The sequence below is a fragment of the Microcaecilia unicolor genome, chromosome 5 (genome assembly GCF_901765095.1).
Source record: "Microcaecilia unicolor chromosome 5, aMicUni1.1, whole genome shotgun sequence".
Lineage (NCBI taxonomy): Eukaryota > Metazoa > Chordata > Amphibia > Gymnophiona > Siphonopidae > Microcaecilia > Microcaecilia unicolor.
The window spans coordinates 325294028-325317838 of record NC_044035.1 but is presented as its reverse complement, the minus strand read 5'-3'; the positions used below and the strand labels follow the sequence as shown (position 1 = coordinate 325317838).

The following is a 23811-nucleotide window of genomic DNA, read 5'->3' as shown; positions in this document are numbered from 1 at the left end:
GTCTACATTTTTCAGAATGTTGTCGAACAGCACCTTAGCAGTCTGTGCTGTAGATAACAAACCCGTTTGAAACACATTACACACAAAAACACAGAAACATGACGACAGATAAGGGCCAAATACCCCATCCAGTCTGCTCATCCTCAGGAACCACTAACTCCTCCTCTTCCTAAGGAATCCCACGTGCCAGTCCCACACTTCTTAAAATTTCCGACACAGTCCTCGTCTCCACGACCTCCACAGGGAGGCCATTCCACGCATCCACCATCCTTTCCGTGAAAAAATATTTTCTTAGATTCCTCCTGAGCCTAACTTCATCCTATGCCCCTTCTTTCCAAAGTTTCCCTTCATTAGAAAAAGGCTCACCTCCTGTACATTAATGCCACTGAGGTATTTAAACGTCTCTATCATATCCCCTCTCTCCCGCCTCTCTTCCAGCGTATACATGTTGAGGTTCATGAGCCTGTCCCTATAGGTTTTATGACCGAGACCGCTTACCAATTTTGTAGCCGCCCTCTGGACTGACTCCGTCCTGTTTATATCTTTCTGAAGGTGCGGTCTCCAGAATTGCACACAGTACTCTAAATGGGGTCTCACCAGAGACTTGTACAAGGGCACTATGACACTGTTATGATTGGGGTCTGAACCCCTCTCAAACTTACCTCTTTCCTGGGGGTCAGCTTTTTAGCTGGCTTCTGTTTCTTTTCTCTGTCCTTTCTGAGCTGGCTCTGTCTCTCTGTGCTGGCAGCTTCCAGCAGCATGGCTCTAATTGTTTCACTACACTGCACCTGTGGGTATGTTGCCTGAGTTGCTCTACCTCTCTTTGGGTGTACTGGCTTCAAGTGTTTCACAGTTTTGCATTGGTGTGGGTTGGGCCTCTCTGGGTCAGTGTGCTTTTGCCTAGGTCTAGGGAGTGTGACATCATCAGGGAGGGCCTTGATAAGGAAGTGGTGATGTTTCCTTCAGGGCCTTTGCAACAGTGGTGTTTGCTGTAGGTAGGGTGGTGCAGTGTGCACTTCTGACCTTGTGTCTAGTTTCCCTGCTTGCTTTTGCTAAGGGCCAGGTTAGTGTTAGTGCAGTGTGCACTGGTGACTGTGTGTTTAGCTTTCCTGCTTTTCCCTTTTGGTTCCCTTCTGTTCCCTCTTGGTTTTGGTAGCATTGCTGTGTGTAGGGCTTTGGAAGCTCTGTTGTTGATAGAAGTACTTCAGGGTTTGGTGTTGTTAGGAACACTGCAGAGTTTGCTGTTAGAAGTACTTCTGGTGTTTGTGCTATTGGGAGCATTGCAGTCTTTGCTGTTGGTGTTTGGTGATTTAGAATCACTTTTGGCTTATGTGTTAGCTTCCCTGCTTTTCCTTGTGCCTCCCCTGTCTTCCCTTTTAGTGCTAGGAGCTCTTCTGGTTGCTTGCCAGAGTAGTGCTTAGGAAGCACCTTGTTAGTTGTATCTAGCTTGCTAGAGCAGTGCTTAGGTAGCTGGTTAGTTCTGTGTTTAGCTTATTAGTGTAAAGCTCTGCTTGTAGCTTGGTGCTTAGTAGCACCTGTGTTAGCTTTGTGTTTAGTTCCCTGCTCTGTTAGTTTAGGGCTTAGGAAGTCCCTTTCTTGAGCAGGGATTAGGAGCTCCTGTTTAGTATAGGGCTTAGGAAGTCCTTTTGTCAGTTTACTGTTAGGAACACTCCTGCTGGTTTAGGGATTGGGAGCACGTAGATCAGTTTAGGTTTAGGAGCACTTCTGTTTCCAGTCCTGGTCCCTATGTCATCCGGTATCCAGTAAGTCCTGTCGGCTACTCGAACCCAGGAGCTCAACTTCTGGGGGGCTTAGTAGCTAAGTGCAGGTGAAGCTGTGTGGACCAGTCCAGTGTGCTCCAGTCCCGTGTTCCAGTCCTGTGTCCTCCAGTCCGGGGGACCAGTCCAGTGTGCTCCAGTCCAGTGTGTTCCGGTCCGGTGTGCTCCAGTCCAGTGTGTTCCGGTCCGGTGTGCTCCAGTCCAGTGTATTCCGGTCCGGTGTTCCAGTCCTGTGTCCTATAGTCCGGGGGATTCCAGTCCATGTGTTCCGGTTCGCTGGGCAGTGCCTGCAGTCCCTGCCGGTGTGTTTACCCAGTGTTGGTTGGTGGGTTTTGCCTGCTGCTGTCGCTCCTCGTCAGCAGCCCAAGGGCTCACGTTTGCTCCAGAGCCCAGTCCCGCGGGCTCTGAACCTGAGAACCTGACAGACACCTTTGTTCCTGCTGGTCATCCCTCTCCTTATGCACCTGAACATGGCTTTGACCATCACTTTTTCTACCTGTTTGAAAACCTTAAGGTCATCAGACACAATCACCCCCAAGTCCCGCTCCTCTTTTATATACAGAAGCACTTCACCCCCTATATTGTACTGTTCCCTTGGATTCTTGTAATCCAAGTGGATGACCCTGTATTTCTTAGCATTAAATCTTAGTTGCCAATTACTGGAACATTCTTCAAACTTCGCTAGATCCTTCCTCATGCTATCCACACCCTCTGGGGTGTCCATCCAGTTACAGAGTTTGGTATCATCCGCAAAAAGACTAACCTTACCGGACAGCCCGTCCGCAATATCACTCACAAAGATGTTAAAAAGAATCGGCCCGAGGACCAACCCCAGATCTAGCTCTGAAAAGAGAGATTGAACTGAAGAGGTGTAACCACCTTGCTTACATTTCAAATTACGGAATGTGGGAGTTAACTGGAGGAAATAGTACATGGAGTGGAGGAGTAGCCTAATGGTTAGTGAAGTGGCCTGAGAACCTGGGGAACTGGGGTTCAGTTCCCACTGCAGCTCCTTGTGACTCTGGGCAAGTTGATTAACCCTCCATTGCCCCAGGTACAAAAATAAGCATTGGCGTACCAAGGGGGGAGCGGTGGGGGCGATCCGCCCCGGGTGCACGCCGCTGGGGGGTGCCGCGGCGTGTGCCTATCGACTGCGAGTTCGAATCGCTACGCTAAATTCTCTCGTTCGCTGCAGCTCCCTTCCTCTGCCCCGGAACAGGTTACTTCCTGTTCCGGGGCAGAGGGAGGGAGCTGCAGCGAACGAGAGAATTTAGCGTAGCGATTCGAACTCACAGGCGCGTGCCGCGGCACCCCCCCCCCAGCGGCATGCACCCAGGGAGGTGTCATTTTGCCGGGGGGGGGGGGGGGCGCATTGGCAATCCGCCCTGGGTGTCGTCGAGGCTAGGAATGCCACTGAAAATAAGTACCTGTATATAATATTATTAGGAAAGGAATGGGAAACAAAAAATGAGAATGTTACTATGCCTTTCTATCGCTCCATGGTGTGACTGCACCTAAATACTATGTGCAGTTCTGGTCACTGCATCTCAAAAAACATATATAGCAGAATTAGAAAAGGTACAGAGAAGGGTGACAAAAATGAGTATTTATATTTTATATTTATATTCCATCTAGACCTAAAGGGGATAGGATAACTTCCCTATGAGGAAAGGCTAAAGCAGCTAGGGCTCTTCAACTTGGAGAAGAGATAGCTGACGGGATATTGATAGTGGTCTATAAGATAGAGTGGAGTGGAACGGGTAGACATGAATTGCTTATTTACTGTTTTCAAAAATACTAGGACTAGGGGGGTACACAATGAAGCTACTAAGTAGTACATTTAAAACAAGTTGAAGAAAATATTTCTTCACTCAAAAAGTAATTAAACTCTGGAATGCGTTGCCAGAGAATGTGGTAAAAACAGCAGGGTTTAAAAAAAAGGTTTGGATAACTTCCTAAAAGAAAAGTCCGTAAGCCATTATTAAGATGGACTTGGGAAATCCATTGCTTATTCCTAGGATAAGCAGTATAAAATCTGTTTTACTGTTTTGGGATCTTGTCCAGGTATTTGTGACCTGGATTGGCCACTGTTTGTTCTGTCCCAATATATCAACACTTATTCTCTTATGTAAACCACTTTGATTGTAACTACAGAAAGGCAGTATATCAAGTCCCATCCTCCTTCCCTTTATCCGTGAGCACTGAATAACTTTAGTTTGCATTTCAGCCTCAGTAGAATAAGGCACTTTTGAAGCAATTATAGACCGGGAGATGGATTGCATAAGCATTGCAACAACATCCGTCTATGAGAAGCATGGTTCTGAGGGAGCTACAATTTTGATTAGTTTTGATGTTGTGACGAGTGAACAGTATTCATTTTGATGTTTTATGACCCCTGATGCAGCCTACCTGGGTGAAAAGTGAGCCAATATTGTCAGGTCTATGTGTTCAACTATTTTTCTGGTATGCTCCATTTCTAGTTCTCACTGCGCTGGATCATCTCTGCTTTTTTATGTCAAATGTAATTGTTCCAGAAGAGTCTGTTCTCATACGGTAACTGTTTCTCCTTTTCTATATTCTGCTAGACTCTGGCCTTCCTGTCTACCTTTATGAGTTTCAGCATCGACCAAGTAAATATAGTGATTCAAAACCAGATTTTGTAAAAGCAGATCACTCGGATGAAATCGGCTTTGTGTTGGGAGCTCCATTCCTGGCTAGTAATGTATCCCTACTAAGTAAGTAATCAACTAGTGTTAATTCTATTTTTTTTTAAGTTTTACCTTGTTTGGTCATTATGTTTTGACTTTGTAAAAATTGCAATAAAAAATAATGTAAAAAAAAATAATTTGGAATATTCCATTAAAAGAAACAGATCATACTACCTAGGGCAGGTGTGTAGTTCTTTTAGAAGACCATTGTAAGTTTTAGTATAAAACGTCAACCCATGACATTCCCATCTTTGAGTTAGATTTAAACTTAGTGCAGTGGGTTAAAATCTCCTGCCATCCAATCTGAGTCCACTAAACTTAGCACGCCTCTTTACCCATGTTTTAACTAGGGGGTGGGCTGTTTGCAACAACATGGGTTCTCCCATGTCGTTGTATGTTGTTAAAAATCTAAAATGAACAGGAAAAAACCCCACAACATTTTGTGTTTCATTCATTTGCTGATGATAGTACACACTATTGCACGTACACAAACTATCTTGAAAAGAGTGCATCCTCTCACCAACCTAGCTCCTTTAAGAAACAAATGCCCAGAAAAAAATGAACATTCCCAGAAACACAAAACAAAAATTTTCCAATCTCTAGTTTTAACACACGTTCTTTTGTTTGAATATTAAAACCTTATTAAACTGTGAGTATAAATGCTCCGTGTGCATTAAAATCAGCACACCTCCATGCAAATCCTTTTTAAATGGGGAGAGCAACTTTTATTCCACAATGCAGGGAGATGTGTTTAAAACAGTGAGTGCAAGTGTTCAAGCTTTTAACACTGACCCAGGAGCTACATTTCCAGAGGTAAAGTTAACGCACGATTTTGGAGCCTAGTATCGGTCTGTGGTTTTGTGCAGCATGATCCTGGATCCTGGAGTTCCTGGATTTGTGAGTTCTGGATGTTGATCTTCAGGTCTAAGGTGGTCAACTGTACCTGGAATCCCTAAGTTCAGAGAGCACATTAGCACAACACTGGAGACTAACACTAGCCCTTGAAATGTGAGTTAACTTTGCACCAGCTCAGACTCGTGAGTTAAATTTCCAAGTCTAAAGTACTGGAGAACCTGAGTCCAAGATCCCTGAGACACAGGAAATCTGCTGCAAGATCTGTCAGGCACCCTGTCTTTGAACCAGAGAATACCCCCTATGCTTAGATGTACTAAAAAAAATCTACCTTCTTCGGTCTTCCCAGCCAGCCTTTTAGAATTGGTGTATGTTTATCTGAGGTCACTGGGTGGGAGGTGGGTGGAACGCAGCGTAGTTTAGGGAGTGGGTGGGTTGGAGGAGGAGCTTTTATGATTCTTGGGTAGAATTCCTGGGAGGCTCCCAGACTGGACCAGAGAGCCTTCAAATTCTGGAGTTAGAAATGGTAGTAGAGTAAGCACAAATCTTAACTTTTATCATCATTTTAGCCCATCTGGCTGATGTGAAAAGGTGAACTGAGCTCCAGATCCATTAGAAAACCATTTGCTTATTGCATTTGGAGTTAACTCTATTAGTGTATGAGTCCAAAAAAGTGCAATTTTTAAGCACATTGGGCTCATTTTCAAATTACTTAAACCTACAGAGTTCTATAAGTTACTAGCAGGGGAATTTTCGAAAGAGAAGGGCGCCCATCTTCCGACCCAAATCGGGAGATGGGCATCCTCCTCTCAGGGTCGCCCAAATCGGCATAATTGAAAGCTGATTTTGGGCATCCTCAACTGCTTTCTGTCGCGGGGATGACCAAAGTTCATGGGGGCGTGTCAGCATCGTACCGAAGGCGGGACTGGGGCGTGATTAAGAGATGGGCATCCTCGGCTGGTAATGGAAAAAAGAAGGGCGTCCCTGACAAGCATTTGGCTGACTTTACTTGGTCCATTTTTTTTTTCACGACCAAGCCTCGAAAAAGTGCCCGAACTGGCCAGATGACCACCGGAGGGAATCAGGGATGATCTCCTCTTACTCCCCCAGTGGTCATCAACCCCCTCCCACCCAAAAAAAAATTTTTTAACATTTTTTGCCAGCCTCTATGCCAGCCTCAAATGTCATACCCAGCTCCATGACAGCAGTATGCAAGTCCCTGGAGCAGTTTTAATGGGTGCAGTGCACTTCAGGCAGGCAGACCTAGGCCCATCCCCCCCCACCTCTTACACTTGTGGTAAATGTTGAGCCCCCCTTAACCCATAAGGGCTATAGCAGTGGTGTACAGTTGTGGGGAGTGGGTTTTGGGGGGGGGGCTCAGCACACAAGGGAAGGGAGCTATGGACTTAGGAGCAATTTCTGAAGTCCACTGCAGTGCCCCCTAGGGTGCCCGGTTGGTGTTCTGGCATGTGAGGGGGACCAGTGCACTACGAATGCTGGCTCCTCCCACGACCAAATGCCTTGGATTTGGTCATTTTTGAGATAGGTGTCCTCTGTTTCCATTATTGGCGAAAATCGAGATCGACCATCTCTAAGGTTGACCTAAATGTTGAGATTTGGGTGTCACCGACCGTATTATCGAAACGAAAGATGGACGCCCATTGTGTTTTGATAATACGGGTTTCCCAACCCCTTCGCTGCGCCGCCCTTAGAGATGGTCGTCCCCGTTCGATTATGCCCCTCTAGGTGGCTCATTTTCAAAAGAGAAAGACATCCAAAAAGTGTCATAAAGCATTATTTGGATGGATTTCCTTCTCAAAACGTCTAAATTGGTATTTTCAAAACCTGTTTTGCAGATGTCTGTGCAATTTGTCTGCAGTGCGTCCAAATCAAAAGGGGATGTGGAGGTGGAATTAGGGCAGGTTTAACGCATTCCTAACACTTGGATGTTTTACAGCCATAATGGAATGGAACAAAACAAAAACATATAGGGTTACAACTTCAGCGTTTTGGTCTAGACTTATTTTTAGAATTAATAAGGCACAAAAAGATGCCCTAGATGACCACTGGAGGGAATCAGGAATGCCCCCCTTACTCCTGCAGTGGTCACTTCCCCCTCTCACCCCAAAAATGCGTGAATAAAAATACCAGCCTCTGTGACAGCCTCGGATATTATAGCCTGATCCATTTGAACAGCACAAAAAAAAGGAGGGAAAAATGTGAAAAGGACCACAGACTGCAGAGGCAAAAGGAACAATCTTGTGTTTAAAAAAAAAATGTATTGATCAGACTCGACACAACGCTGTGTTTTGGCCCAAAAGGCCTGTATCAGGACCATCCTCTTGACTGGTAAATTTTGAAATACTTAACTTCTGAAGATTTTGAGATCCCTTTATTCAAAAGCCTTCTGATTTCAGGCCTTTTGGGCCGAAATGCAGCGTTGTGTCAAGTCAAAAATTGTCCCTTTTGCCTCTGGAGTCTCTGGTCCTTTTCCCACTTTTTCCCTCCTCTGTTTGTGCATCTCCCGTGGGATTTTAGAGTTCCCTACTTTTGCTAATTTTGGGGGGGGGGGGGGGAACATTCTCCATTAGAGCAGCATGCAGGTCCCTGGAGTAGTGGTGGGTGTAGATAGGTCGACCCAGGCCCCTACCTCCCTCTACCCGTTACACTTGTAATGGAAAGTGTGATCCCTCCAAAACTCGCCAGAAACCCACTGTACCCACATATAGGTGCCCCCTTCACTCATAAGGGCTATTGTAATGGTGCCCAGTTTGGAGTAGTAGGTTTTGGAGGGACTATATTTTCGATTTGGATTTTGGATGTTTAGCATAAAACATCCAAAGTCCGACTTAGATGTCTTATTAAAAATGCCCCTATATGTAGCTTTGTGCTTTGAAAATATGCATGCTTTTGTACTTGCACATTGTTATGTCGGTATCTCTATGCTGGTTGAAACTAACAAACGGGTGATATATATAAAATTTACTTTGCAGATGTTGATTGTATGTTTTCCCTTTTTTTTTTTTTTTTTTTGCAATACGTGCAAAGAATAGTGCCAAGTAACAGAGCTCAAACTAGGCTCGGAAAAACTGTGAATGCTGGATCTAAAGTCTATTTAACTGCCTTGTTTTGATATCATCTGTTCTGCAATAAAACTGGGGTAGGTTCAGTAAATGGCACTTATTTAGGTGCTGGGATACAGGGCACTAAGTGCAAATTCTGTAATGGCAGTTCTGCATGAAACTGCAGGTATAGAATACTAGCTTAAGTCCAGACTGGTGCCAGCAATTACTCCAGTCAAAGGCTAGTGTAAATGCTTGCATCTAACTACTGGCATTTAGATGCATAAATGCAAGTATTTTATAACACTGCGCCTAAATGCTCCCCTGGCCACAACCCCTTCAGCGTTGCACGCTGTAAAAATTGGGCGCACAGTTTATAGAATAGGGCAGTGGTTCCCAAACCTGGTCCTGGAGGCACCCCAGCCAGTTGGGTTTTCAGAATACCCACAATGGTCCTGGAGGCACCCCAGCCAGTTGGGTTTTCAGAATACCCACAATGAAATATTTATGAGAGACATTTGCATGCAGTGGAGGCAGTGCATGCAGATCTCTCTCATGAATATTCATTGTGGGTATCCTGAAAACCTGACTTGGGATGCCTCCAGGACCGGGTTTGGGAACCACTAGAATCTGGCATAGATCAGTTACATGTGAAACTACTAAATTGTGTCAGTTACCATTTGTTAATGCCATTTATTGATAGCGCCAATTAGTTTACACAGTAACTGACCCTATTTTATAACTGCGCATCTAAACTTCGGCACCATTTATGGAATTTGGGGGACTGTGTGTTCTAGCAACAAGGGTCGAAATGACAGGGATCTAGGGATCTGGGCCTCCCGCCCTTTGGTCCCACATCTCTCCCCCCCTCCCCAGATGCAACATCTTTCCTCTCATTCTTTCTCCCTCCCTTCAATGCACCATCTCTACCTCATTGTTCCCTTCCCCAGTCCAACATCTGTGTCCCCTCCTGAGGACAACATCTCCCTCTCTCTCCTTTTCAGTCCCTGGATCTGGCTCTCTCCTCTCATGTTTACTTCACAAGTGCCTTTCTCCATACAGGGCCCTGGCTGTCTGTTGCTGACCGGAACCTTCTCTCTGCCATGGCCCACCCTTGCAGCAGGAGGAAGTTACGTCAGAAAGGGTTGGGCTGTGGCAGAGAGAAGGTTCCGGTCGGCGGCAAACAGCCTGGGCCCTGTAAAGAGAGAGGAAGTTCCAGGTAAATGGGGGGGGGGGGGGGGGGAGTGAGGTGAGAGAGGGGGAATGCTGGGATAGAGGGGAGAGAGGTGTTGAACATGTGGGGAGGAGGTACTGGGTCCTCAGGCACTATCTGGTTACCCAAATGATCAGTCTTCCCCTGCTAGCAACAGCTGCACAGGGAGGATATGCACAACTCCACACTGCTAATTATAGTAATGACCATGAATGTAATTCAAATTCTCTCCTTCAGGTGGAGCTACCGATGAGGAGAAAAGTTTAAGCAGAACGATGATGAAGTATTGGGCTAACTTTGCACGAACTGGGTAAGAATCATAGTCTATTTGATGATAATTTTGTAAGTCTCTGATTTATAGTATTTGAATCTGGAGCTCCAAACAGTTCCTTTATTTGTACAGACCCAACCTGGCCACGTTTCGCCAATTAAGGCTGCATCAGGGGTAGTAATATAAAACGGCTAATAAGAAAATATAAAAATAAAGGATTTATAACCAAATATTAAAACATTTACATAAAAAACAATTATAGAATATACCAAAAACATATAAAAAGCACATTAATAAAAATCTTTAATAAGTTCTTAAAAATCACATATAAATCCCTGGCTAGGTATGTTTGTTTTAATTTTATTTTGTTTGCTCAGTGAGCCTAACCTTTTAGTCTTATGTTCTGATTTATATGTGTTTAAGATCTTATTAATTAAAGATTTTTATTAATGTGCTTTTTATATGTTTTTGGTATATCCTATAATTGTTTTTTTTTATGTAAATGTCGTTTTAATATTTGGTTATACATTCTTTATTTTTATATTTTTTTATTAGCCGTTTTATATTACTACCCCTGATGCAGCCTTAATTGGCGAAACGTGGCCACGTTGGGTCTGTACGAATAAAGGAACTGATGTTTTCTGTTTTTTCTTTTGTCACTGCTAGACACTCAGCGCCTCTTTGCTATTCCAATCTAATATTTGAATCTGACTCTGTAGCTAACTGTGAGTGTGTGATTTGCACATATTATTCTTATTTTTTGTTCTCAGAAATCCTAATGGTGATGGGTTGGTGGAATGGCCAGTGTTTGACCACCGTGAACAGTACCTGGAGCTAAACTTGAAGCAGAAGCCAGGAACAAAACTGAAAGATCATAGAATGACATTCTGGACCAAGGTCCTGCCTGAAAAAATCCAGCAGCTAATGAAAGAAAAGAAAGAACATACAGAATTATAATTCCTGTAGCATGTAAAATATGGAGTTAAAATAAAAACAACTTTCTCTTAATCTAAAATTGAAGTCTTACAAATTGCTAAAACTTGTTACCAACTTTGATTTCATATTCAGCTAAATTAACACCACAGCATGCAGCTAAGATTAGTGAAAGGGAAAGGAAACTCATAGGCCACCTCCTACCACATCTTAATAAAAACATCTGTCCGTTGTGTTCAGTATTCTGAGTCTCCCGAAAACGCTTGCTTGTGCTGCTTACGCACTTTGATATCATTAGCAGCTAAAATTTTGTGTGTGTGTCCTGAGGGAATTCTGTGCTTAAAAAGTTTAAAATTCTTTACATTTCCTCTAAGTCTATAAAAGTCACCAAAAATTTTGCATATGCAAATTTGGGTGCCTGACCAATATGTGCATGCAATTTAATTGAATAGTGGGGTAATTAGTAATTATTGGCACTAATTAGATTTTAATTGGAACTTGCGTGTGTAAATTTATGTGAGGTAAAAAAAAAGTACAGAAATGAGAGGGTCATGGGTAGAACAGGGGCATTCCTAGCATTGACACACGTTGCTATAGTATATGGGGGGATACTCGCTTAACATTAGGTGTGAATCCCGGGCGTAAGCTTTGTTCTATAAACTATTACTAACTTTAAGTGCAGGTTTTAGAATAGCGCTTTCTTTGGCACAAGAATTTACCCCATTGTGGACCTCTCGGTGCAGAAGAGCATTTCACACTCAGAAGTAGGCCCTGGCAAGAAGAAGAGGTCTGTCTGTCTGTCCATAATCTCCTGTGCATTGCCCGTAACTCAGCAGGAGCAGTTACTGAGCAGTACATCTTACCTACCTCTGCTGCTGGTTCTCCTTTCCAATCAGAATCATAGGGGAAGGGGTGTCATTTGTAGGAGTTATGTCTTTGTTTCGGGGGGGGGGGGGGGGGGGGAGGAGACATGCTTTTTTGCCTAGGGCCCACCAAATGTTTAATCCTGCCCTGCCTATTATTGCTCATTAACACCCATTAACACTTTGTTAATTTACGTATGCAACTGATCTTATTTAGTGTAACTTTCCATGCTGAGTGCAATTTTGAGCACACAAGTTTATAGCAATCTGGGGAGTAGGGGGTGTCACCCGCGGCCACTTAGAAGGTCTAGCCCCAGCACAGCTCAGGTCTGTGCACCTTCTGCTTGTGTTCTACACTAGCACCTTCTTCCTACCAACTGGGTCACAACTGCTTCTGGGCGAGTCATCTGCTCTCAAATTATCCCCAGTGATTTCTAGGTTACTGAGGCCACACTCCCAGTGGTCTCACAGCTCCCAGAAAGCACTCACAGACCCAACACACAAACCACCAGGATTCATTATCAGTCCAGACAGGTGAGGCATCAAACTGAATAGTTGTTATTGTCTTTAAAATATTGAACAGTGAAATATGGTGCAATCAGCAAACAATAACAAGTAACTGAAAAATGGATAAATTATAACACTAACTAAACATTTGTTTACTTTCTAAAAAGTAAATGGGATGGTCAGGACATATAATTCACTGAGCCTCAGCAAAGAGATCCTACTCTCTTTTCTTCCTGGCTAAGATGGGGGGGGGGGGGGGGGGGAGCCAGTAAAACCCAAATGAAATAAGCTCCTGGGCTGATTAGAGCCCAGAACAACAATCTTTGAAAGTATACTACAGCGTGCCTTCCCAAAAGGTTTAAAAAAAAAAAAACAGCCTTGACTGTGTACAGCAGCTTCAAAACATAAACATGCACCACCTGCTGGCCAAACTAGAGAAATACAATTCAGGAAATAAGGAAGTTTTACAGGCTTAACACACACTGTTCTGTTACACCTCCCTCCTCAAGAGCGAGACCCCAGGCTGCCGATGGGATCTCAACAGGTCAGGGTGGTTCTGGCTGTTCATTTCTGGAGAGGCATCAGCGTTACCATGTTCACTGCCTTTTCTGATGCTATATGGTGAAGTTGTATATTTGCAGGGACAGGCTCCACCGGAGTAGTTTCCCATTCTCTCCTGAGACTCTCGTAAGCCAGACCAACGGATTGTGGTCGGTGATGACAGTAAAGTCTGGCCCATACAGATATGGTTGTAACTTCTTGAGGGCCCACACTAAGGCTAGACACACTTTTTCAATAGTGGCATAGGCTACCTCTGTCAAAGATCTTGCAACTCAGATACACAGTGCAGTGTACCTCCCCTCTGCTTTTCACTTGACTGAGTACAGCTCTAATACCATATGCTAAGACATCAGTCTGTACCACAAATCTTTGCTGGTAATCAGGTGCAACTAGTACTGGATCGGTAGCTAATGCTGTCTTTTTTTGGATGGCCGCTTCACATTCTGGCATCCAGGTAACTATTTGGGGAAGTCTCTGTCAACTCAGTCAGGGGTTTGGCTATAGTGCTGTAGTGAGGCACAAACTTCCTGTAGTACCCTGCTGTTCCAAGGAAGACCAATACTTGGTTTTTAGTTTGGGGAGTGAGCCAGAATTTTTATAACTTCCACCTTGGCTGGGGTAATAAATGCTGATTGCTCCCGAGCAGCATCTGTTAGGGGAATCTGCCAGTACCCTTGGCTAAGGTCTATTGTAGTCAGGTACTAGGCCCCAGCTAAGTGGTCTAGTAACTCGTCCAGCCGGGGTATCGGATAGGTGTCAGACACAGTACATTCATTAAGTCTCATGAAATCCACACAGAAGTGGGTTGTGCCATCTTGTTTGGGAACGAGAACTACAGGAGAAGCCCAGGGACTATGAGACTTCTTTATAACACCTAGGGCTAGCATCTTCTCAATCTCCTGCATCATTTGCCTCTCGACCTCAGCAGATATTTGATAGTCACTCTGCTTCAGCAGGTCATGACCACCTGTGTTTACATTGTGATTAGCCAAATGGGTAAGTCCTGGCTTAATGGAAAACACATCAACATACTTTTGCAATACTGCATCTAACTACTGTCTGGGTGGGGGTTAATTGCTCTCCCACTACAATCTGTTGTATAGATCCCTCTGGTAAGGTCTCTGCTAGGAGGTCAAGTATGGGCTCACTATCCTGACTCTCTTCTGGTAGGCTACACACAGCTAGCACCATAGCTGTGCAATTTGCATAGGCCTTTAACATATTTACATGAAAGGTACACTGCTTTCTGTCTTGAGAGTCCATAGATATAACATAGTTCAGGCACCTTATGACCTTGTAAGGTCCCACCCAATTAGCTTGAAGGTTATTCTGACAAATTAGGACTAAAATAATTACCTCCTGGCCCTCATAGAACTCTCTATTTTGTGCTTTACAATCATACCAGGTCTTTTGCTTAGTCTGGGATGCCTGCAATTTATCTCTGACAAAGCCCACAAGTTCTAATCTCTGCCGTATATTAACTACATATTCAATTGCAGGAGTGTCAGAGGTGTCAACTTTCCCCTCCCAATGTTCTTGTATTGGGCCAAGGGGCCCTCTCACCCTCCGGCCATAAAGCAGCTCAAATAGGGGAGAACCCTGTAGACTCCTGAGGTACTTCTCTGAATGCAAACAGTAGGTAGGATAAGTATATTTCCCAGTCCCGGTCTCCTGTTTCTACAAAAGTCTTTAACATGCCTTAATGTCCCATTAAATCTCTCCACCAGCCCACTCGTTTCAGGGTGATATGGTGTGGTACATACAGATTTCACTCCACAGTGTGCCCACAGATTCTGCATCAGCTCAGACGTAAACTGTGTCCCTTGGTCTGGGAGTATTTCCTGTGGATTTCCTACCCGGGAAAATATTTCTAGCAGGGCAGTGGCAATTTTTTCTGATTTTATGGAGGATAAGGCTACCGCTTCAGGATATCTGGTAGCAAAGTCCACCACTTTCAATATATATCTTTTCCCAGTCTGGCTAGGGACAGCTAGAGGCCCCACTATATCCATAGCTATTCTCTCAAAGTGCTCACCGATAATGGGTAAAGATTTCAGGGGCAGGGCTGTGTCAACCCGGTAAGCGGGGTAAGCACCACAGGGGGGCGCCACGCCTTCAAGGGCGCCACACCGTCCGGTCCAGTTATATTTAAAAATAAAAATAAATAAACTGTACCGCGTCGGCGCCTATGAGCATGCGCTGCTGCTGCTGCCTTCCCGTGCGCAGCGCTCAGCTCTTTGGCACCGCCCAGCTCTTCCAAGTCCCGACGCGCTCGCGGCCCTGTGCTTTCTGCCTCCCTTTCTGTTGTTGGGTTGCTTTGCTGCTTCTGCGCTCTCGGGTTTGTTTATTCAGCCACATGTGCACTGAGAGTATTTTACAGGATGTTTGAAGACGTCGGGATGCCCAGTTAGGTTCCCCCCCGCTCACCCATTATAGGCGTCTGAAAAACAAATTCCTTAGAAATGTGGTCTGCAAGAAGGATGAAATAAAACCAGAGCTTGCTTTACTGTGGGTTAGTGAGTTGCTTTAGCAAGGATTTCGCTACCGCACTAGTTGAAGTTGAACAGCAAGAAGGATTTCCCTTGACCCCCGTGAGAGGTAACGTTATCTATCACATGGTTTCTATTGGAAGAATAGCACTAGCTTTCCTATTAGATCGCTTGAAGTTAGAGGACCTAGACAGGAATTTTCCCTTTCTACTGTTCTTTCCATCTTGCTATGCCATATGGCTGGAATAGACTTCCTAAGGCTAACAGCCCATGCTTTTGAGGTTGCTTTCAAATCTTAATCCCTTAGTATCATATTCATACCCAGGTTGTATTTACCCATTTTCTAAGTCCTTAATTCTTTTTTATTGACCTATTTGTCTGTCTTGATAAACTGTAATCTGTACAGAAAATGATCTATCTTGCTGCATATATGAAGAGCAGTAAATCTGAACTATAGCTCCATGTGTGCAATAAGGCAAAACCAGGACTGCATCAGCATCTTTAGACAGACCTGCATAAGGTAGAAACAGCCAGGAGGGGCAGGGGCAATTTCCAACAGAGATGTTTTGCCCATCACAAAGTAGGGAGGTAGTTGTAGTCCCCAACTGTACCAATTGAAATTAGTGCTTCAAAACAGGGTTGATAAGAAATCTAGGATTGGTATAAAATTAATGTTCTGAAATTGGGTAACTTGGAGCTCTGTTGTGAGCCTATAATTATATTATGTTCGTTCTTTCTTTCTTTCTGTCTCTCTCTCTCTCTCTCTCTTTTTTTAATTTAGCAGTAGCTTTCTGCTCATTTGAGATTACAGCACAGTTGGAACTAGTGCCCAGATCCTGTTTCATTCCCAGCTGCCTGGGGAACTTTCCCCTATTTTCTATCCCCACTTCATGGACTTAGTCTAGTCATTGCACCAATATTCCTAAGCTAGGGGTTATGCTGCTGGATGCTGAAGCTGCCGGCTCCGCGATGGACTGGACAGCCAAAGCCTTAGTAATCAGAGTACTCCATTTGTCCTTATGAAACAGCCTCAACACTTGCCGGTCATTCCCTTCCTCAGGGGTTCCTTAAGAACGGTGACTTAAGCCAATAGGTGTCATTCTTAAGAGACACTATTTGCAGGAGACTGTGAACACTGTCTGCATAGTATTCCTAGCCCTAACTGACCTGGGGAGCAAAAGCCCTGACTAATGATTGAACACTGCCAGTCTTAGTTATCCTATTGTAACCAGAAAATAATACTGAAAGGTGTTAGATGTCATATTACTACTACTACTGCTTATCATTTCTATAGTGCTACTAGACATATACACAAGAGAATGAACTAATTTTGTTTTACCTTGAGTGAGGCTTAAATTTATCCAGTCCAACAGAGAGTGTACTGGGGTTTTGGAGATAATTGTAGAGAAGGAGGAGCTGCAGTATTTGGATTCAGCCCATACCATAATACGATAAGCTATACTTGGTGAGGAAAGAGAGAATTCTTGCTGCAAGAAGCAGGTGAAGTAAACTCTCTAGTAAGATAATCTCCTGACGCTTCCACACCTATGGCCTAGGATGTGTACAGAAATTTATTTAAACATTCAATGGGAAAAAAAAAAGGATCCGCCAATCTAACAATAACCTCCACTGAAAACTCTGCTCCCTGTAATTTTCGTATCTTTACAGCAAATGATAAACATTAGGAAATGCGCACCTTGGCGACAACTCATTTCTGTAAAAGTGAAACCAGCACGTCACCTTGTTAGTACGGTAACATGCTGAGAAACGCATTTGAATGGAGAAAGCAGCTGCTGGCAAGTTGGTTTGGGCAAACTTGCCACGTTTTTCATGTTATTGGGACTTTTCCTAAACCTGTGTGCACTAAGATTGGTCCATACGTAGTAAGTGTGCATTCTTGAAAATAACAACCTGCTCTCAAAACAGAGCTTTTAAGTATAGGGACGGAAATACTCATCACCCTTAGACAAGAAGCGAAGCCACAGAATGAAAATAGCCTGTGCATAGGATGCTGAGAGTACCCTGGATAAATCTTAATTTCGGCTTAATATGAAGAATAGAGAAATACTCATTCTTTCCTGGTAAGAAAACAGGAAGAACTGAACAGTGATGAACTGAGATATTCAGTGAAAAAAAAAGAGTTTATAAGCAGACTGTGGCTGAGCAAGCCAAGCCGCTACTCAAAATGCTTTTTTTTGTTTTTAGCGTGCATGGAAAGAGCCGACAGTAGGCTTCCAAATTTTCATCCTTACAGAGGCCTAAGATAAGTTTCTGGTTGATATGAAATCAGTTGAAGCAGATCTTTAACCGTGGGTCTCTGCATTTTATGCAACTTCTGATTTGGGGGAAGGGGTCTTCAATGACAAATATCTTCTTATGCATGTCAAAGTCACGCATGTAGCTATGACCCAGTTAGACAACTTTCTGAGAAATAAGATCTGCTGTAGATTACATTCAAGAATTAACTCAAGGGCTGCCGATGACGTCCAAAAATGGATTATATTTCCAATGTATAATTCGCAAGAAAGGCTTGTAAGCCTTGCCATGATTGCTATTGAGAATGATATATGTGCCCAGTTAGATATCAAAGATTTAATTACTAATTTCGTGAACATGAAAGCACGAAAGGCTAAGTGGTTGTAAACCCTTTATTTGTTCAGCAATCCCACAAAGATACACTCCATCTTTCAGCTCCTATTTCCTTTGCATCTTGTGCCACGGGTGGGGGGGTGGGCACCAACTGATAGTCTGCAGGGGGGCACCAGAGACCCTAGGCACGGCCCTGTTCAGGTGAGCTTGAGGGTGATCTTGGGTCTTACCCACTCGTTGGCACGCATCACAGATTTGACAATAGCTACAGCTCGAGATACTAACGGCCAATAGAAGTCTTATGTCAATCTAGTGCATGTGCGTGTCACACCTTGATTTCCTGCTAGTGGAATATTATGTGCAATCTGTAGGAGTTGTTCTGTATGCCCTGGGCACTACAAGCTGCTTGCCTGCTGTACAGTGCCTATTAGGATCAACAGGATCAGTCTCTGTGGGGCATCAGAAATTATGTCAAGATTTTCCATTACCTCCATCACAGGGGGCAGGGAAATTTAGAGGCATCTCTTTTATTGTGGACCATGATTCTGGCTCAGTTACTTTGTTAGTTGGAGCTCAGCCTAAGACTAAAAAAAGAGAGAGAGAGTTTGGGGGAACTAATCCTAACCTTCACAGGCAGTTGAGCACTGTTGAAGGGAGCTATAAAAATAAAGGTGTGGGGGGGGGGTGTGGAAGTGGCTAATTCTGACTTGTATCTTCACACAGACAGATTTTTTTGGTACATTTGTACCCCGCGCTTTCCCACTCATGGCAGTCTCAATGCGGCAGGCAATGGAGGGTTAAGTAACTTGCCCAGAGTCACAAGGAGCTGCCTGTGCCGGGAATTGAACTCAGTTCCTCAAGACCAAAGTCCACCACCCTAACCACTAGGCCACTCCTCCACTGTTGCTACTATTTGAGATTCTACATGGAATGTTGTTATCTGCAAAGGGTATGGGAAGACATTACAGGAGTCACCAGAACTGGGTTTATTCCATGCCAGGCTGCACTCCAGGGAAATGGGGGAGGGAGAGTTTGCCACACCAACCAATACAACAGGCAGGTGGAGAAATAACAACTCCTTAACCGAGCTCACTTAAATACAGAAAAGAAGAGATGCCTCAGCAGAGAAAAAGTGTGGGGGAGGGATGGCTCTGAGAGAGAACCAAGGTCTACTGGGACACCCCACTGATCTTCCTAATCTGAGCCATGGAACCAGGAAAACTACCTTACCTTAGCAAAAGGAAACCTTTGGGACAGTGAGCTCCTGTCTCCCAGTGGAAAAGGGGTTTAAACTGACCTCACTTCTGCCAGAAAGCTCCCACCACCACCACACACACCCCCCCATCCAAATGGAAGGAAAAGAATAGAAATTCAGTTAAAATATCCCAAGTGCAGGTTATCTTTGAGGGGATCTCTGCCTGGATGAGGGAGAATAAATTGCGGCTAGGAAAGCGAATAGAATGTTGAGTATTATTAGGAACTAGTAAAAAAGGCCCGTTTCTGACACAAATGAAACGGGCGCTAGCAAGGTTTTCCTCGGAGTGTGTATCTTTGAGACAGTGTATGTGAGAGTGACTGTGTGTGAGAGAGAGAGTGAATATGCGAGTGTGTGTGAGAGAGAGAGAGAGAGAGAGTGAGTCTGGGTGCGAGTGTGTGAGAGAGAGAGTGTGTGTGTGTGAGAATGAGAGTGTGTGCAAGTGCCTATGTGAGACATATATGCTCATTTTCAAAGCACTTAGCCTCCCAAAGTTCCATAGAAACCTATGGAACTTAGCCTCCCAAAGTGCTTTGAAAATATGCCTGACAGTGTGAGAGAGAGAGAGAGTGTGTTTCACACAGATACAGTGTGTGCGAGAGAGTGTGTGTGAGACACAGACTCTCTGTGAGACTGAATTATGAGACCAAGAGAGTGTGTGAGTGACTGTGTGACACATAGAGAGTGAATGTGATACAGTGTGAGAAATAGAGTGTGTGAGAGAGAGAGAGTGTATGTGTGACAGAGATACCTCCCCCTCCCCTCTCTGGTGTCAGGCCCCCCTCCCTCCCTCTCTCTGGTGGCAGCCCCCCCCCCCCCCCCCCCTCTCTCTGGTGTCTGAGCGTTACTGTGCAGGACATGGAGCTCTGGCTGTGCCTCAAGGAACTGACCAATCCTATTTAATAGAACGCACATCCAACATTCTGAAGCCGAGAAACCTCGTGTGGTTGGTCACTTCTGCTTGTGACGAACCCGGAAGTACGTGATGTCAATTCAGGAGATGGATACAGAGAGCAGGAATGCCTCATCCATGCAGTCAGCTTCAGAATGTTGGAGGTGTGTTTTATTATATAGGAAGGTATGGAAAACAGGTGTGAGGATGTTATATAATGCCGTTGTATCGCTCCATGGTGCGACCGCACCTTGAGTACTGTGTTCAATTCTGGTCGCCGCATCTCAAGAAAGATATAGTAGAATTGGAAAAGGTGCAGCGAAGGGAGACTAAAATGATAGCGGGGATGGGACGACTTCCCTATGAAGAAAGACTAAGAAGGCTAGAGCTTTTCAGTTTGGAGAAGAGATGGCTGAGGGGAGACATGATAGAGGTATATAAAATATTGAGTGGAGTGGAACAGGTGGATGTGAAGCGTCTGTTCACGCTTTCCAAAAATTTGGCTGGATTCAGAATTATATTTAAACCACAATTACAAGCTGTGATCAGTGTTGCACGCCTAGCCACCCACCTGGGGTAACCCTGCAGCCACTCAGAGGCTCTATCCCCAGCACAGGTCAGCCTGCACCTGCTGCTCATGCTCTCTACCCTAGCACCCTCCTCCCACCAACTGGGTCACAACCACCTCTGGGCAAGGCTCCTGCTCTCAAATTATTCTCAGTGATTTCTAGGTTACTGGGGCCACACTCCCAGTGGTTCCACAGTTCTCAGAAGCAGACCCAACAAACGGATTCTTTATCAGTCCAGACAGCAGAGGCAATAAACTAAATGTTGTTTATTGTCTTTTAAAAATCAAACAGTGGAACAAAGTAGTGTAACTATCAAACAATAACAGTTAACTGAAATATGGATCAATTATAACACTAACTAAACTTTTGCATACTGGCTAAACAGTACCTGGGAATGTCAGGACATATAACTGTTCACAGAGCCTCTGCAAAGAGATCTGTCTCTCTTTCCTTCCTGGCTAGGACTCAAGCAGCAGTCAGCACTACTGGTTAATTTTTCAAAATTCCAGGCCAATCAGAGCCCAGAGCAGCCAAGTTTCAAATAAAAACTGGTTACATCAGCATTTCCCAAACTGTGCACTGTTGCAAACTCACAGGACTGCTGCAGCGGACAGGGCCGGGGGCGGGGCAGGAAAGAATCCTACTCTTTCCTGCCTTCTGCCGCTCTTCTGTCTCCCCTCTCTTCTGTGCTGCACTGCTGCTGCTGCCGGGTTTTCAAAATACCTGCCAAGACTTCGGCAACTGCCACCGGAAGCCTCAGATTCTTTCCTGCCTCTGCAGCGGCCACTACACCACCACAGGGGTGTGGGGTGTGGCATGGCGGCATCAGCATCCACATTGTCATTCTTTATTGGTAGCATTTTTTATTTAATCTCACATATTTTCAAACATGCTGGCTTCTGCAGCATATGGATGTACACGGAGGACGTATAATAGAATAACTTTTCATAGGTAGAGTAGTAATTTGTTATAAATTGCAATCACTGTGTCATTTGGAGAGGCTGGTTATAGGGACACCCTAGCACTGTTATATTTGTGCAGAGAAAAAGAGACCTGTGTGGGCAGGGGGGTCACGGAGACCGGTGTGGGTGGGGGGGGGGGCACGGAGACCAGTGTGGCTGGGCTGGGGGGGGCAAAGATTGTGTGTCAGGGGGAGGTGGTTGTGCCGTGAAAACTTGCTTGCACATGAATGGTGCCATGAACTGAAAAAGTTTGGGAACCACTGGGTTACATCACTATAGACACTTCCTATTACCTTTGTGCCAAATAAAGAAAGACAAGTCAGTCGTCCTCTGTAACAGCTGTATATATAAACATGCACCATCTGCTGGCCAAATAGGAGAAATACACTTCAAACATAATGCAGGAAAATATCCAATACATTTTACATGCTTAAAACGCACTGTTTCTTCACAATCAGGAATTCACATTTCAAATTGCATTTACTAAGCAAATTGAAAACGTTTCTCCCCTGGTCTGATTTTTAGGTCTGTGTTGCAATCTAGAATTCTTTTTTTCTTTTTTTTTTTGCACCTGCAAAACTGTGGGAAAAAAGTGGGGTATAAATGTACAAAAATAAATACATAAAAATAATGGGATGATTGACTACAATATAGTTAACTTGGGATTGCCTGCCTCTTGTATTCATTCCCTACAGGTTGTGCAAAACTCTGCAGCTGGACTCTTATTGGATCTATTGAAATTTGTCATAACTTAAAAGACAGGTGTGAACCTCTGCAAAAACAGTTGGAACCACAAGAACAGCAAAGGTGCTCCAAGAAAGGAGGAAAAGCCAGGAATTTGTCAAAGCAAACTGTTGACGAAAGACCCAACTTGGCCAAGTTGTTTGATGAAATCCTGACTATTTCTCCTTTCTTGAACCACCTTTGCTGTTCTATTGAATTTTGACCATATCACCTCTCATCTTCCTAAACTTGGGTGTTAAGTTTAAGCTGCTTTTGCTGGTCTACTTAGGACTTTACCATGACTCTTCTTTCTGTGTGCATCAAGATTTGCAACCTTATGTTCCAGCATGAACGTTGTGCTCAGCGAGCGCCTGTGGACTAGTTGTGTCCACTTTGTAGCGTCTGTGGCTGGAGCTGACGCAGCAAAGAGCCATTGCCATTGGAGCAACCCCAAACTGTTGCTTCCTTCAAGTGATTGTTGAAGCATTATCTGTTGCACCGAGCTAAACATGATGCCTTGAGTTGTTTTGGTTGGGCAGGACTGGGTATAATTATTTGTGGCCTTTTGAGATGACCTTTTTTTTTTGTTACTTTTGTACCCTGCGCTTTCCCACTCATGGCAGGCTCAATGCGGCTTACATGGGGCAATGGAGGGTTAAGTGACTTGCCCAGAGTCACAAGGAGCTGCCTGTGCCTCAAGTGGGAATTGAACTCAGTTCCTCAGTTCCCCAGGACCAAAGTCCACCACCCTAACCACTAGGCCACTCCTCCACCTTTTTATGTTTCTCAATTTGTTTATACATGTGGCATTTGTGTGGGTTCATTTTCTTTCCTGTTTTATTATATATGTGACATGTACCCCTCCTTGGGTAAAGGCGGGTTATAATTAATAAACTATGAATAATTACCTATCCGTTCTGGATCAAGGAGGGAGTGAAAATAAAGACCAATCAAACCTGCGGTGGTAAAGCACAAAAATAGAAAAAGAGATGAAATGAAGCCAAAAGAAAGAGGTTTGCCAGCTGGTTAATTGCTTTCTGGTGACTGGGTTAGCTAATTTGAAGGGCTGCAGTCAAAGCAACACAATACTCCCTGACTCATCAGTGTCTACTTTTACCTGTAGGAAAAATAGGCAATTTTCAAATAGTCTGTTTATAAATTGCTTTCAAAATCACACCCCTGTACTGTATATCTTTACAAAACAGAGCTTGATATTTAACAATTTGATGACCAAATATAAGGTTCAACTTTATTTAAATATACTGCAAATCAAAAATTCTAAGCAGTTTACAACAGACAAAACTAGAAAAAAAATTAGAGAGGAAGCAATGGAATGACACAGAAGGAAACTAGGTTACAAATTTGCAATTGTAAGGTAGGGGGCAGGGGATAGGGATCCAATTAAGGAAGGAAAGGGGATGGACAAATTAACAAACAGTTCCAGGACCTCAATATTCAGCAAGGAAGTTATGCTACAGAATCTCTATAGATCAGATTAGACAATAGGATTGTTCTGAGAGGGATGAATCAGGGAGGGCTCATGGGTTCTGAAAGTTAATTGAGAGGGGGTGCAAGACTGAAGGT

General features: G+C 44.2%; 1 protein-coding gene across 1 annotated transcript in view; it reads left to right on the top strand.

The window, feature by feature from the left end:
• Window positions 1-11050, top strand: part of LOC115471360 (fatty acyl-CoA hydrolase precursor, medium chain-like) — a 117095-nt gene extending 106045 nt beyond the window's left edge. The window contains exons 23-25 of the mRNA XM_030205059.1: window positions 4364-4513; window positions 9851-9923; window positions 10655-11050. Of these exons, the coding sequence (XP_030060919.1) occupies window positions 4364-4513; window positions 9851-9923; window positions 10655-10841 (410 nt within the window). The 3' untranslated portion in view covers window positions 10842-11050. The remainder of the gene's footprint in view (window positions 1-4363; window positions 4514-9850; window positions 9924-10654) is intronic.
• The last annotated feature ends 12761 nt before the right edge of the window (window positions 11051-23811 follow it).